Source organism: Chanos chanos, chromosome 6, assembly GCF_902362185.1.
Source record: "Chanos chanos chromosome 6, fChaCha1.1, whole genome shotgun sequence".
In the NCBI taxonomy this organism is placed as follows: Eukaryota; Metazoa; Chordata; class Actinopteri; order Gonorynchiformes; family Chanidae; genus Chanos; species Chanos chanos.
In genome coordinates this window covers 21,603,269-21,619,324 of record NC_044500.1, presented here as the reverse complement: position 1 = coordinate 21,619,324, position 16,056 = coordinate 21,603,269, and the positions used below count along the sequence as shown (strand labels likewise).

Sequence of the window (16,056 nt, the reverse complement as noted above, 5' to 3'; positions counted from 1 at the left end):
ACCTCAGGGCCATCTGTGAGGATAGACAATGTGACGTTGGCTTTGCTCTGGGGAAAGCAAAGCTGACTGCCCCAGATGAACCCACCATACCAAACCCAGAACTTTGTGCAGCTGTGTTAGCCGTAAAGATGTCAGAGCTCATCCTGGATGAAACTGATATAAAGCCAGATGCTGTCAAGTTCTATTGCGACAGTAAAGTTGTATTAGGGTATATATGCAATGAAAGCAAACACTTTTACGTGTATCTTCACAATCGAGTCCAAAGAATCAGGCAGTTTACAAAGCCCGAACAGTGGCATTATGTGCCAACAGAACATAACCCTGCCAACCATGCCTCAAGGTCTGTTCTTGCCTCCCTTCTTCCAAACACCATGTGATTGACAGGATCGGACTTCCTCTACAAACCTCCTGAAAGTCATCCAGCAACACAAGTCACCTTTGAATTTATATGTCCAGAGTCAGACATTGAAATTTGTCCTCAACCACAAGTGAGTTACCCCAGAATGCTTTTAGCATTTTTCCTCATGGGACTCTCTGCTGAGGGCAGTAACTTGCCTTATCCATGTGGCTTGTTCCTTCCAGTCCACTTCTGGCATACAGACAAGCAAATCTGCTGGCTGGCACAAATGTCAACAACCCTGCCACCCGGATGAATTGTCCCAAGCAAAAAGACTCAACATCCTTTCAGTCCAGAGGTCAGCATTCTCTGAGGAGTACAGCGCTCTCATGAGAGAAGGAAACATCCTCAAGAATAGCTCTCTAGCTAAGTTGAACCCTGTCTTGGATAAGGATGGACTAATCAGAGTCAGTGGCCGTCTGGCACGCATGCAGTTAAACAGTGAAGAAAGAAATCCCATCATCTTACCTGGCAGCCAACACATCTCTACCTTACTGATACGACACTGCCACAACCAAGTGAAACACCAGGGTCGCCTCTTCACAGAGGAAGCTCTGCGAACCTCTGGACTCTGGCTGGCTGGTGGTAAGAGACGCATCAGCAGTGTCTTACACAGATGCATCACACGCAAAAGGCTGTGGGGGACTGCAGAAAGCCAGAAAATGGCTGATCTTCCAGAAGAACGTCTCGGCACATCCCTGCCATTCACATATGTTGGCCTCGATGTGTTTGGCCCTTTCTGAGTCTCAGCTCGACGCACTAGGGGAGGACACGCCCAGAACAAATGTTGGGCTGTGCTCTTCACTTGTATGAGCACCTGAGCAGTGCACATCGAAATTATTGAATCGATGGATACATCAAGCTACATAAATGCCCTGCGAAGGTTTTTCGTCATCCGTGGTCCCGCTAAGCAGCTGCGCTCAGACTGCGGAACAAACTTCATAGGAGCAAGCAAGGAATTGGGATTTCTCAACGTAACAAAGGAGCCTGAGGTGTAGAAATACCTTAACGACAATTCCTGTACTTGGGAATTCAATCCGCCCCACGCATCCCACATGGAGGGAGCTTGGGAGCGGATGATCAGCGTAGTGAGAAGGATACTGGACTCCATATTGATGCAGCACGGATCTCGTCCCCTCTCCCATGAGGTCCTCTGCACTTTAATGGCTGAGATCTCTGCAATAATTAATGCAAGGCCCCTTGTCCCAATCTCTACAGATCCGGACTCTCCCCTCATACTTACCCCAGCTATGTTGCTCACCCAAAAGGTTGGAGCCCCTCCTACTCCAGGAAACTTCCCAGAGAGAAACCTGTTTAGACAACAGTGGAAGCAGGTGCAGAGTCTTGCTGACAATTTTTGGTATTGCTGGAGACGCGAATACCTTCCGACTCTGCAGACCCATCGCAAGTGGAACGCAACTCAGCCTGACATCCAAGAAGGAGACTTTGTACTACTGAAAGAAGTTCAGACACCTCAGAACGAATGGCCCATGCCGCTTGTCTCCAAGGTCTTTCCTAGTACAGATGGAAAGATACGCAAAATTGAAGTAAAGGTCACGAAAGTGGGATTAAGTAAGAAGTACCTTAGGCCTGTGAATGAGGTAATCCTTCTTCTGTCTAAAGAAGGCCAAGACGAACATTAGATATGACATCTTTCAGATGCCAGGCGGGGAGTATTCTGCCCATCTATTTATGTGCTTTGTTGTATTTGGCTATTCGTAAAATGCATACATTTAGAGTTCATACATTTAGAGTTCATACATTCAAAAGAACTATTTACATTTGAATAGTTATTTACATTTTGTTATATTTCCTCAGTACAACATTGTGATGTACAATATTCAGAATCTGATTTCTCATTCATTTCTATTGCATTAAATACAGGTCACTCCTAATTCATGAATGCATCCCGGCATCTTATTAAAGTTGAAAACTAAGATGAATCCTGACTCTTCTGCATTTAATGGATGGAGTTTGGCTGTCTGTTAAATTGGTGCTGGTACACACAATGAGACCAGTACAGTGAAAAGACAACAAGTCCTACAAGTAAACACAAATATCATGGTGGGACACTGCAAATGGATCATGCACCAAGACAATAAGCTAACGACCCCTGCAGAGGAAAGTAAGTCCAGTACTCATGCAGAGGGAAACATGATCATGATAGACCAAGCATCAGTATCGGGCTCAAGACATTCCGATACAATATATATGTGTGTGTGTGTGTGTGTGTGTGTGTGTATGTGTATATATATATATATATATATATATATATATATATATATATATATATATATATATATATATATATATATGTGTGTGTGTGTGTGTGTGTGTGTGTGTGTGTGTGTATACACACACACACACACACACACGCATATACATACATACATACATACATACATACATATATATATATATATATATATATATATATATATATATAAAATACAGAAGCCACATGAGAGGTTATTCATTTCAGTCCAACTCAGATGGTGCACCTTACAAGTAAAACACAAATAAAAATTTGTTTCTTGTAAATAGCAACAGGTCTCTTTCTATGTATGTAATGTTTCTGTAATTTTGATAAAACTTCACCACCAGTCCCAGTCTTCAGTCCTGCCAGCTGCATGTTTGATGGTATTTACACTTAGTTATGGGTCTAGGGAAAGGATGTGTGGAAAATAATTCCACAGAAAACTCACGGTTCAACATCAGGAATATGGATATTCTTCTGAAGGATTTGAGCAGACTGCACGTCTTGGCTGTACACCCTCACATTTCTGGAATTCTGTGGGAAGAATTCATGTGTTGATTTCTTTTCACCTCCTGTGGGGATTTTGATCTGTCCCATTTTACACAAAACATTCGTACTTACGAAAATCTGAATGCTGATAACCTCATCAGTTGGAAGCAAGTAGTTGTCTAAAGTGAAGACTCTAAAATTAACTGAAAAAGAGACCCATGTTGTTATAAAACACAATTAATTGCTTTCTAATCTAAGATATTTTCATCTTTTGAACACGAGATAAAAATATTTTGTGCCATTTTACCGTTTTCTCCTGGATTGTAGATTGGTTTGTCAGTCTGGATAAATATGTACCCTTTTTTAGATGACAGCCTTATTTTGGCTCTTTGAGTTTGTTGAAACACATCCTTGCTCTCTGCTACCAGCTGAACAAAGTCAGGATGGATGTTTTTTTTTTTATTCACGCTATCTGGATAGCGAGTTGGATCAACCTAAACAATCGGCACGCAGGAAAAAAAAAAAGTAAAACAGTGGTGTTTGTCAAATTAAAAAGCATGTTTAAGAGGAAAAAAACTTAAAACTCAACATTTTCATCATTATTTGATTACATGCCTTAAGTTTGACTAGGGCTTGATAGTCATTTTGTTCAGTGAGTGTGATCTCTTTCCTCTCTGATACTTCTCTAATCCCTTCCAACAGACTGAAAAACAGTGCTATCTTAAACGGTCGAGTTGCACCAAGAACCTGTGCCGTCACTGTCTCCTCGACTCCAACGTGAATGGTGGCTGGGGCTGTAATGAAACAGCTGGTACACACACACACACACACACACACACACATACACACACAATGGCATTGAATAACAAGGAGAACATCTGTTCTATTACTCAGCATGAGTAAGTTTTCTATTACGTAACAGGCAAATTTAAGATAAATCACAAAGAATGATCAACAAACACAACAATTGTGTGAAAATATGAATTAGACATATAATTAGGATAATTTACTTACAGAGGATTCTGTGCAACCACTGCAAGAAGTACTGAAGACAGGAGAATTGGAAATAAAGCCATCGTTCTCCTGCTATCTTTGTTTTGCATAGTCCCATAAAAGGCAAGTGTCAGCATTCAAAACAAATAATACAGTTGTGTGTGTTTGGGGCCCCCAAAGCCATCCAAATGAGGCTTGTCCTATTTTTTCTCTTTATATAGCTGTGTTAAAAAAAAAAGGTCACATGATTTCTCAGAACACTGACTTTGCTCTTGCCAAATATTAGAGAAAGAAAGAGGGAGAGAGAGAGAGCGAACGAGAGATAGAGATAGAGAGATAGACAGAGAAGTAGAGTCATCTCTCTTGATCTGAGAAGTGTCATTCCTACTACAGAAAACTGCTGTACATATTCATTCTGTTTTCAGCTACACTGTGTTGTACTATATGGCAGTATTATCCATTACACTACACTGTACTATACTATATGACAGTACTTTCCATTACACTACACTATACTGTATTATATGACAGTACTGTCTATTTCACCCCTCTGTACTGTGCTATATGACAGTACTGTCTATTACACTACGCTGTACTGTGCTATATGACAGCACTGTCCATTAGACTACACTGTACAGGACTGTATCACAGACTGCCCATTACACTACACTTTGCTGTACTACCATGTGAAGGGTGAGTTAGCTTTCCACAGATCAGCATGGAATATGTGAACTACATGCCTCATTATGTTAACTTTCCTCAGGTCTCCCATTTCACCAAGAACTCCTCATAGTAAACTCTCCTTTTACCATTAGAATTACTCACAATTTTAAAGTGTTCATTACAGTGATGTTTAGAGAGAAGCAACAGGTAATCAGAGGATCTTTTCCACTGTTTTGAGTAAGTGGACACTGTTGAAGAGGCGCCATCCAAGTTTGGAGAAACCAAGTTTATTTTTATCTGACAATGCGCTGGAGTGATGTATATGAACATGTTACAAATTTATACAGTACATAAGCCTTTATTAACACTGACCATTCCCCATAAACCATCCAAACCATAGGATTATGTAAATGCACATGTGTATACTTACATACACACACATATTGGTACAAAGTTACGCAGGTAAACACATGCATTCTCAACAATCTTGGACATAAAAAGTGATGTATGAACTTTGTTTACTGTGCTTAGAGCTCAGGCAGACACCGAACAGAGAAAACAAACACAGGATGCAGTGCTATGTAATGTTCTACTGACACTTGCATAGCATTTTTGTTTACAAACAAGCAAACAAACAAATATGTTCTGTTACACTGACAAACTAATGACAAGTCTTTCTAAAACAAACAAACAAACAAACCCCCCACAGACCTAAAGTCCTCAGGTAGAGCTGGGAGAAGACGCGCTGTGCAGAAAGAATGACGGACTTAATGATTAAATTTCTGTGTTTTGATACTGATTTTATACATGAACCTCTGTTGTGGCCTATGGTTCCAACACTGGAAAATGGACTAATAAGCAGACAAACCATGTTTGGACAATTCTGGGGCTGCTAAACCCTGGTCTAATAAGTATAATCTATCTCTTTACGATTACAGTGGGGCGAAAGCTTTCATACAATAAATAAAGATGGTAGAAAGTATAATGACCCGTTTACAGCGATGGGGCCAGTGTTTATACAAATGTAACATATAAGGATTGTGCAAACATTGATGAAAGAAGGCATAGGTGTGGTTTCTTTTTCTTATTGGCATTCCCTTAAACAGTTTCTCACAAACTTCAGCCAGTGTCTTCTCAGTAAGAAAAATCAGAACAAGTCAAATCAGCAACACAGTACAAACAAAGCATTATGTTATCAGAATAACAACAACAACAAAAAACCAAAACAAAAGCTTTGGGGAGCAACAATCAGGTATATGTCTAAAGCTATAGCCCTGAAATGAGAGGTTTTGACTGGCAGTTTGTCCTTGTTCACTAGGCAAAACAATGTTCTGAAAACATTTCATGTCTGTAATGCATTAATAATGTTCTAGACAATACACTACATGGCCAGTTTGCCTACAACCCTACAACCATGGTAATGCAGTTCAGCTGACTCCATTATCAACTCACTAAAATCTCAAGATTTGATTGGTCAAAACATTAAATAAAGGTTATGATCAATACTAGGGAACAATGATAACTGCAACAAAACCTGGAACTAAGTGACTGGCCAAACTGACCTGTGTTTAATCACCCAAGCCAAACAAAAAAAAAACTTCAGTTAGCGTCAAACTCAACCTCTCTCTTCAGTTCTCTTACTGCATTGGCTGTACACACAATACATTACAAATGAATTACGATAAAGGAGAAACCATATGCATGCAAATGTGCTGTAATGAATAAAAACAAAAAGACAATCATGGCATTTGATACAGATTACTGCAGTCACATGTTCTAAATACAGTACAACAATATAACTTAACAGAACAAGAAGATAAAGAACTGTGTATTAATAAAAACAAACACTTTATGCAGGGTTGCCCTATCCAGCTGGATAGGAAACTGATAGCACCTTTGGATAAAAAAGTCTGTTCTTATTTGGGTGAAAAAAAACAACACCACCACATTTATCAATGTAATGATGTAGAGTGGGCCCCTCATTTCACTCAGAAAAAAAAAGAAGCTACACAGAGTTTTTTTTACTCAGAAAACATGGCTACACAGAAGTTTTTTTATTCCATTCAGAAAACACAGCTACACAGAGGTTTGGAAGCCAAGGCCATTCGTTAAGTGGTAAGAACAGAAGTGCTTTCGATCTTCAAGTTCTCTGTTTTTGGAGTAACTCATGTCATCCACAGGGGGATGAAAGTATAGCTCTTAATCCACTCCTTCCTGTTTCTTCCCTATCCCAATAATCCCCCACAGTAATTAAGAGGCACTTGCAAAAGAAAAGAAGCAGTGAAATGAAAAAAATCCCTTCTTTAAAAAAAATCCCTTGTTGGAAAAAAAAAAGAAACCCCCCCCCCCCCCCCCGCCCCCAAAACCCCTTCCAAATGTCCATCAAACCTCAGAACTGTCTCCACTGTCCAAATCCTGTGTCATCATAGGCTCTTTGCTGCTTGAAACTTTGGGAGGCTCCTTAACTTTTTTCTCCTGCTTGGAACGCACCAACAAAACAACGATAATGAGGAGGAGGACAGTCAGCAGAAGACCCACCAGGATCCCTATGATCAGAATCAGATGGTCGTCTCCTGACTGTCTAAGGCTGACCTCTTTAGGAATGATGCCTTGTGTGTCAGTCTCCCTGCCGTTGCCGTTTAGTTGCTGGCTGTGCCGGTCCAGCGCTATATGCAGGATGTTGGTTCCTCGATTTTTGTCCACCCCAATTTCCTCGGCAAGGTCCGGAACACCGTTGGCGGACCTCCTGGATCGAGAGTGAACTGTTTGAGCTGTTTTGTGGTGTGATACCAGCGAATGGTATTCCAGGCTCCTCTTGCCAATCCCACGGTTGGCATTGTCTCTGGACCGAACAGTGTAGATCGTATGGATGTACCATTCCCTCCCTGTAGACACCTGGGAAAAGGAAAGGGGAGCAAACTTTAGCCCCTGAACGTAAATACTTTAGTATGATAAAACTGAGCACACATTAGCCCATGCCCCGTGCTCAAAGAACACTTGCCCTCTTATCCTTGGCTTAGTTTTCACTGATCTGCTGCTATACTGACACCTGACGCATGTGGCAAGGACTACGGACAATATCTGACTTTAAAGGCAGCATTTCCTCTATGGTGAGCGCTGACGCTTTTCTCGCAAACAACCTTAACTCTTTCTTTGTGCAGTTTGATGCTAATGATATTAATGTTAGCATAGAGACTAGTGCCTGGGAATTGAGCCCTGCTGAAGGGGGAGAGCACGCACTTACTGTATCAGAGCATGACATCAGGAGAACTCTGAGATGAATAAACACTAATGAGGCAGCGGGTCCTGCCGGCATTCCGGCATGCATCCTAAAAACTTGTGCAGATCAGCTAACTGCTTGCGTTAATGACCATCTTCAACCTCTCCCTGGCCAAGTCCATGGTAACCACATGTTTCAAAAGATCTGTGGTTGTTTCTGTGCCCAAAAAGCCCTCCCCAACCAATTTAAATGACTACGACCCTGTAGCCCTCACATCAGAAATAATGAAGTGCTTGAGAGGATTATGAAGGACTACATCTACTCCTCTCTGCCATGCACTCTGGACCCCCTTCAGTTTGCCTACCATCCCAACTGCTCCACTGATGATGCAGTCACTCACGTATGGCACACCGCCTTGTCCCACCTCGACGTCAGCAGAGGGAACAATGTTAGAATGCTGTTCATTGACTACAGTTCAGCTTTTAAAACTACAATCCCCCCTTACTGGTCAGTAAGCTTCTGGACCTTGGACTGCATAGCTCTCTGTGCAAATGAATCCTAAGTTTCCTGACTGGTAGACCACAGGTGGTTAGTGTGGGCAGCCTCCCGCCCACCTCTCTTATATATATATATAAGCTATGTATATCTAACATAATCACCATATATGCTACAACCATCAACCTGTATTCTAACTGGTATCTCAGTCATTTATCCTGCGGTGTGGTATAATTCTGACCTAGCTGTCTATGAAGCTTTTACTCCTATCTAGCTTCTTTCTTCTCTTTGTAGTATATCTGTCACAGTCTGCACCTTGTTTTGGACTTTTGTTTTGACATGTCTTGTGCTCCTGTTCCTTGTGTCTCTGTCTCCGCCCCTCACCTGATTCTGTTCATCTTATTTAATAGCCTTGTTTTACCCTGTTCAGTTTAACCGATCATGTTTCCCCTGATTGGTTCTCCTTGAGTATTTAAGCCCTTGTGTTTAACCTGTCTTTGTCTAATGTTGTTTGTGTTTGGATACACTCTGTTTGGCTGCACTGGTTGTCGCTGGTCTTGGCTCCTGTTTTGCACCTGTTTATTTGCCCTTTTTGTAAGTAAAGTCCTCCTTTTTGTTAATCATTCAACCGTGTCGTGCGTTTGGGTCCAGCTCCACTGCAGTCCTGACACTATCTTTCTTAGTTATATTCTTTAAAATATTTTTTTTTCTATTGTGAGTTTTGCACAGTCTGCCCTGCTGCCGACTGTCATTTCAGTACCACTGTACATTGTACCTTGGCATGTGACGGATAATCCTTTGAACTTAAACTTGACATACATATGAACTGAAACACTGTAAATTTTTTTCATCAGACTAAGATGATGAGAGAGTTCAATTTCAGATATTTCGGAACAAGATGCACCGTATGTGGGCTGATGAGGATTCTTTACTGACCTGAAACAGAGCAGTGGACTCTAGCCTGAAGCCGTCAGAACCGGGCTGTCGCACAAGGGACAAGGCCTGGGGGTCATCGACTGCAAGGAGAGCGTTGAAGTTTATACTCCCAAATGCTGAAGTCTGTGTCTCCGGCTGGGCTTTGTCCTGTACGCAATCACATTAACACACAGATATCTCCAAATGACATGTGGCCTCAGTCAAAGACACAATGTTTGGGGGGAAAAAAAAAAAATCCTGTAGTCATGACACAGTATGACATTACGCACAATGATTTTGAATCGGTAGAGGAGGGATGGAGAGTCGGCCAAGCATCCAAACTCAAAGTTGTCAGGGTTGTATTTGGGGACATATCCGTCAGCTCCGGTGCAAAGGAAAACTTTTTCAATGTTGCAGCTGAAGGAGTTGCCCAGGTTCTGGACAGGATCCACCATTACACGGCCATAGATGGTATCACCTGATGAACAGCGCTCATATTGATGAATGATGTCAACCAGAGCCTACCAATCACTCATCTGTCATAATCTGTCCTCCTTTCTATCTGACCTTTAATCCTGTTCAAATATTTATACACTGTAATTAAAACAAATTCAATCACAAAAATGAACTAAATAACGCCAAAGGGGATGATCTATTTTGTTTCTACATTTTACTGTTTAAAAAAAAAACAGGATGAGTTGATGAATTCTTTAGGCTGTGTCTGTCAGCGTACCCTCAGAGAAAGCTGTGTCACTCTCCTGTCCAAATCCCATAGAGCCGTCAGATAGCCACAGGCTCCTCTTAGACAACAGAAACATCTGTGTGTTTAGACTAAACTCTGCAGCCACAGGGTCACTCACCTGTGGAGAGACACACAAAACCACACACACAGTCATATGCACTCCTACAGCACACCAAAAATAGCTTTATGTGGAGAGTTAGAGAATTTGAGAATTAGAACTGTCTCTCTTAAGAAGAAAAAAAACATAGCATTTGGTATTCATTAAAAACAAACAGCAGTGATACAGCTACATAGCCACAAACAATACTAACAATATTCAGTGTGTCAGCAGATACTGATTAAAACAAAGACCTGATCAGCATTAGATCATTTTACTAGAATTACTCAAATCACAGCATTCATACTGGCACGTTAGCACCTTAAAGAAAAAAACACAAACGAAACCATGGAGAAATAAATACTAAGATAAACTAGTTCCTCTGTTTCACAGATGTATGAAACCCTGTATATAAAGAGATAGGGTCTGCGAGGGAACCTGCTGGAAGCGGATGTCCAGGTCAAAGGTCACCGGTTCTCTAGGGTTGCACACAGGAGGGTAGCTGTACTCCAGACTGTGGGCAGTACATGGTAAAAGTTTGACTGTGTAGGTGCCTGAGTAGTCTCGAACCTATGACCACAATAACACAACAGTAACAATTTATGGACAATGGTTCAAGATCAATGAACTCTGAATACATGTCCTGTCCTTAAACACAATGAAAAAAAAAACAATCCTTCTTCTGGTAACACTGCGCTTTTGACATACAACTAAAAACATGTGATGTATTTGTTTTGTGTGCAGTGAAAAAAAACCTCTTCCAGAGGGAAGAAGAAGGAAAAGAGGAAGACCGACTCACAGCAAAGTCAGAGATGAAACTCCACTGCTGCATGGGCTGATTGTATGTGGGCTCACTCCTCACTAAACTCAGGTTAAAGGTCAAACCGGGATGGTCCACACAGATGATCATAGAGGTCATAGAGGAAGCTGTTCAACAAGGATTACAAAAGGTCATAAAAGGTCATGTTTACCACACTCCCACATCAGTGCCACATCAGAGCAAATAAAGGGCATGAGGGGAAATATGCTGGAATGAAACATGTTGGAGTGAGGGTTGAAGGGAAATATGTGGACACACAGAGAGGTCACAGAGATACAGAGACAGACAAACGGCATTCAAATTAAAAAGAGAACTTCCACTTCAGCAACTTCAAAATTCTTTACACTTAAATTTAATCCTTAACATCAGAAAAAAAACCCACTTCCCCGTCATTTAAACTCAGTAATCAGTTCCTGTTTCCATACATGGTTAACAAGTTCTGAATAGTAACTTGTTGGTATTTAGCATTGCTAAAAATGGAGTATAAATAAATGAAGAGGTACACTGTAAGAGAAAGGATTGGATATAGAAATACACGAGCAAGACTACAGTATAGCAGAAAGTGAAGAGTATGAGAGAAAGGGTTGGGTGTAGGAGTAGAGGAGAGAAGGGTGTTAATCTGACCAGAGTGTGAAGTGACAAACAGTCCTCTGAAACGCGCCTCAGTGCGGAAGTTGACGACAAGACGACCATGTTCATTGATACGCATGCTTGTAGGATAAAGTGCCCCTGTAAAACACACACACACACGCACACACACAGAGCACAGTTACACACATCACTTTAATTTCCTTGCCACTTTTCCAGTGAAAAGCAATCACATTAAAGAGAAAAAAGGGGACAAGAAAGAAGCTATATGCAAATGTCAATGTACTTGTGTATATATATATATATATATAGAGAGAGAGAGAGAGAGAGAGAGAGAGAGAGAGGGAGAGGTGTATCCAGAACTACATGCAGACTGAAATTAAGCACTTCCAAAGCTATCACCTGGTTATTAGCCAAACCCAGGAACCATGGAGCTTCAAAAGCACATATTGCAATGTTCATCTATAGTTTTATTTTAATTGTGTTATAGCCCTTCAGAAATACAGAAACAGTGCAGCTGAGACTGTGTGATTTTCACAGTCATGCCTTGTAACTCTGCCTCCGGTGGGCTGCCGATGCCATCTCTCCACAAGATGGCAGTGTCATACACAAAAGTCAGTCTGAGCTCAGAGTGCAGGTCGAAGTGCTGCCAGCCCCCTGCACCCACAGGAGAGTGGAACACGTAGGAGACGTGCAGTGGAACACGCAGGGTCACATAGGACTGGACCAGGTTTAACACCTACACGAACACACAAGACGAGACAAAGATCAGCTGCTGCACATGTAAGCTTTGTTTTAGTCATTCAGTGGAAAGTTTCTCCTGAATATGGCATCTTAACAGGTCTACAAACCCAAACTCTTTTTAGCTTAAATATGTGATATGATGTATAGGTAATACCAATTTAATTCGACATGGTAAAGTCTCTCTCTCTATATATATATATATATATATACTGTATATATACTGTATATATACATATATATAGACACACACACACACACACACACACACACACTAACTGGAGCTGTGGTTGGTTATGATAGTCAAGCAAAAGACTTATTCACTGTATCTGCTCCAAAGACGTGTTTCCTCTGTAAAGGGACGTCCTTGTGTAAAGAGACGCCTCTCTTTAAACCGAGCAACATTCGTGTGAGGATGTGCTTATGCCCCAGGAGAAGGTAGCAGGGTGCAGATAAACAGCTTCAGTAAGACCTTTGACACGTGCAAACAGAATTACGATAACAACGTCAGCTCTGCTCAGGCTTCCATGCACAAACTCCTGGAACACCTCAGTGTAGGCCCACAATGATACACATACATCAAAATGACAAATCAACAGAAAATTCTTTCTCCTCTGTAAATGCAACAGGACACTCTAAAGCTGTAAAACTGTGAGAACTGAAACATTTCCAAAGCTTTGTGCCAAGCCAAGCTGGGAACAAAACCAGCCATTCATCCAAATCTTTCAGATAATCAGACCACTTTTGCAACACTGACTCGGAGTGCGTATGAACATGAATGTGAATGGGCACCTCATAACGATTTAACAGTCCATTTGATCTATTACAGTATGCTTTTTCCCAATGAATGTGTTCTTTCCAATGTGCTTTGGGTCAGCTCAATACCCAAACAGAACCAGAGTGTTGGGCCATTGGGCTGCATAACGTCATTTTAATGACATACTGCTTAGCATTAGCAGGGGAGGATGGGAGAGTTCATGCCACAGAACCTCACAATGTAAACAGAGATTTAGTCAGGGGGTGCTGTCTGTTGTCTTATGTCTGATACACACATTGAGTTACAGCTCTGCCTGTGAAATGAACTAATCTAACTAATAACAGGTATTTCTAAATGTTTCAAAGGACAAAATTTAAGGTAAGAAAGCAGTACATCACAAATATACCACATCATCATACCAAATCACAAATTAATTTTCATTGATCTCAGTTTGTAATACCCCCACAAATATACTTTTCCATCTAAGAGAGTATTATTTTACAAACCCAAAGCAAAGACAAGGAAGAGGTTTCTAAGTTTCTAAGAGTGCTTCATTGTCATTACTGTCGCTTGGACAGATGTGTGATGTGCATATCTCACCAGCAGATGTCCACATTAACCTGTGTCCATTCCATAACAATATTTCACACAAAAAGATTGTATACCCTACAAATCTCATTTTAACCAATCCATAAACTGTGACACCACAGAATTAGTGGTCCAGTAACAAACAACCAAAGGTAAATATCACCAGCATTTTTCCCAGCTCATAGAAACTCTCAAAAACATCTAGTCTGTGGTGATATCTGTGAATCTTTAACCAGAGGTCAGTCTAGATATATACATAGCAGGTATGAGGCACCCCCTCCCCCCTCAGCTAGCACTAGAGAGAAGAGGCCCATGTTAGCATGACCTGTCCTCTTTATGACGCTAGTCTCAATTAACTGCAGGGTGAACTCACAGGACCCGTTACCATGGTGAATGCAAATGATTGGCAGACAGGAGAAGGGCTTTAAGGGGAGCCCCCCATGACAAAACAGCCATAACAAAACCAAAAATAAATAACACAAAGAATGGGACATTAATTTGTTTTTATGATCCTCTAGTGCATTTTTACGTGCCACTGGAGAGGGAGAGAGAGAGAGAGAGAGAGAAAGGGAGAGAGAGAAATAGAAAGCCCCAGGAGGAGACATGTCCATAAAGCATGTGTAGTCAACTCTGGTCTACAGCGCTGATAGTCTCTGCATAATTGGCTAACACTGTTTTTTCCATGAAAGAGAGAACGCTCTCACTTTATTGTTTCTTCTGGACAAAGGACACATATTGATAAAAACTGGGGACTGAATCTGAAAGAGGCTGAAATGGAATCTGGAAACAACACGATGAAAAGGCAAACTAGCAATAAACAATATGGATAATGATTTAAAAAGATATATTTGATTCACAACCAAACAGGAGTTCAGCACTCCAAGGCATAAATGACCTCTCCAAATTTGATCCTGTCCCATTCAACCTCATATAAGATATGTGTGAGGGAATAGGATGACCTTTTGAATTCTGTTAATGCCAAAGTAGCCGTTTGATTCAATCTACTGTGTGAAAGACAAATGATCATTCAAAACTCAGGGACCAGTGAAATTTAGTGTCTTTGGGCACAAACTGCACACTTGACTGTCTCTAACACCTGTCTCTAACATTCCCCTGTCACCATGAAAACCATAAATATGAACAGACCACACAAGCAGTGGGGGCCCACCCAGAATACCTGATATTAAAAACAGAGATGTACAGCTTCGTAAAGGTATGCACTGTATTTGTAAACACCCCATGATTTAAGGGGCTTTTGAGTAAGCTATGCTGGTATTGTGCGAAAACTCCATTTAAATCAGCCACACAATGCATCTAGAACATTCCATGTGACCTATATTGCTATATTTGTTCCAACTGCACTGACACCCATTACATCCGTGACATTCTTGGACTAGTGAGTCAAAGAGGGCCAGTTCCCAGCCTTTTCGGGCTCACCTGTCCATCTGTCCCTATGGTTCCTCCACAGTCGCTGAGCAGCTCAGACATGTCGTAGTAACTGGTGAACTCCCACAGGCAGGCCTCCAGGTTCAGGTTACGGTAGAAGCGCAGTGTGCTCTGCCCTCTGAGGGGGGCACTGTACTGGTATGGAGAAGTCTCTCCGATTACCTCGGGGTTCTTTGTGGCGTCAGTGAGGAAGCCATGGCGGGTTCTGACCTCGGTGTAGTCCAGCAGGTTGGAGCAGCGGTGGTTACCAACCCGCGTCCCATCAGGACTCAGCGTCAGCTCAAAGTTAGAAAGCGGACGGGTGGAGACAACCGGAAGCATACCTTGAGAGAGAGAAAGAGATGGAGAGAGAGAGGGGGAGAGAGAAATGGGAGAGAGAGATGGGAGGAAGAAGGGAAATATTTCAAATAGTGATGCACAAAGAACTGCACTCGTTACAATTTTTTTGCAGAACTGGTTATGAACACATATAAAAAGATCTGTAAATGTTGTGAGTCCTAGTCAGTGCTAGAAGAGTCAGTTTGAAGTTTATTTTCACTAGAGGCCATTTGAAGCTACTTTTCTCTGTTATTGCTTCGGCTGCTTTTGCAGCAGGGCTCTATAAAACAGAACAGGAGAAGAACCCATGTTTGTGAGCTCACAGGCCAACTGTTAGCTGGCCCACTCTAACATAGAAAATATTTTTCATTTGAAATTCCTGCATATGTGTGGATTAGATTTTAATCTTTTTCTCCAAGTGATTCTCTTACAGACACTACTTCAATAGCATTAAATCTGAAGAAATACATTATCCAAAGCGTGACAAAATAAGGAATTATTAGCAGAAATAAAAGGTGAAAATGCGTGGG

At 41.4% G+C, this 16,056-nt stretch overlaps 2 protein-coding genes across 10 annotated transcripts in view; both read right to left on the bottom strand.

The window, feature by feature from the left end:
* Positions 1–4,317, bottom strand: part of c4 (complement component 4) — a 31,183-nt gene extending 26,866 nt beyond the window's left edge. For all 6 annotated transcript variants that reach the window (XR_004025381.1, XM_030776323.1, XM_030776324.1 and 3 more), the window contains exons 1-5: positions 4,158–4,317; positions 3,759–3,951; positions 3,451–3,637; positions 3,276–3,346; positions 3,103–3,188 (exon numbers count right to left, since the gene is read on the bottom strand). Coding sequence is in view for 5 of the 6 variants with exons in the window: in XM_030776323.1 (XP_030632183.1) it covers positions 3,103–3,188; positions 3,276–3,346; positions 3,451–3,637; positions 3,759–3,951; positions 4,158–4,273 (653 nt within the window). In the remaining variant the exon portion in view is untranslated. The remainder of the gene's footprint in view (positions 1–3,102; positions 3,189–3,275; positions 3,347–3,450; positions 3,638–3,758; positions 3,952–4,157) is intronic.
* Positions 4,318–7,155: 2,838 nt separating this feature from the next.
* Positions 7,156–16,056, bottom strand: part of frem2b (FRAS1 related extracellular matrix 2b) — a 69,799-nt gene continuing 60,898 nt past the window's right edge. The window contains exons 16-24 of one of the 4 annotated variants that reach the window (XM_030776213.1): positions 15,200–15,531; positions 12,181–12,415; positions 11,713–11,817; positions 11,068–11,195; positions 10,707–10,838; positions 10,163–10,289; positions 9,720–9,907; positions 9,451–9,597; positions 7,156–7,694 (exon numbers count right to left, since the gene is read on the bottom strand). In XM_030776213.1, the coding sequence (XP_030632073.1) occupies positions 7,182–7,694; positions 9,451–9,597; positions 9,720–9,907; positions 10,163–10,289; positions 10,707–10,838; positions 11,068–11,195; positions 11,713–11,817; positions 12,181–12,415; positions 15,200–15,531 (1,907 nt within the window). In that variant the 3' untranslated portion in view covers positions 7,156–7,181. Of the gene's footprint in view, positions 7,695–9,450; positions 9,598–9,719; positions 9,908–10,162; positions 10,290–10,706; positions 10,839–11,067; positions 11,202–11,694; positions 11,822–12,180; positions 12,416–15,199; positions 15,532–16,056 lie in introns of all 4 variants that reach the window. The other 3 variants (XM_030776216.1, XM_030776214.1, XM_030776215.1) reach the window with 3 other exon arrangements.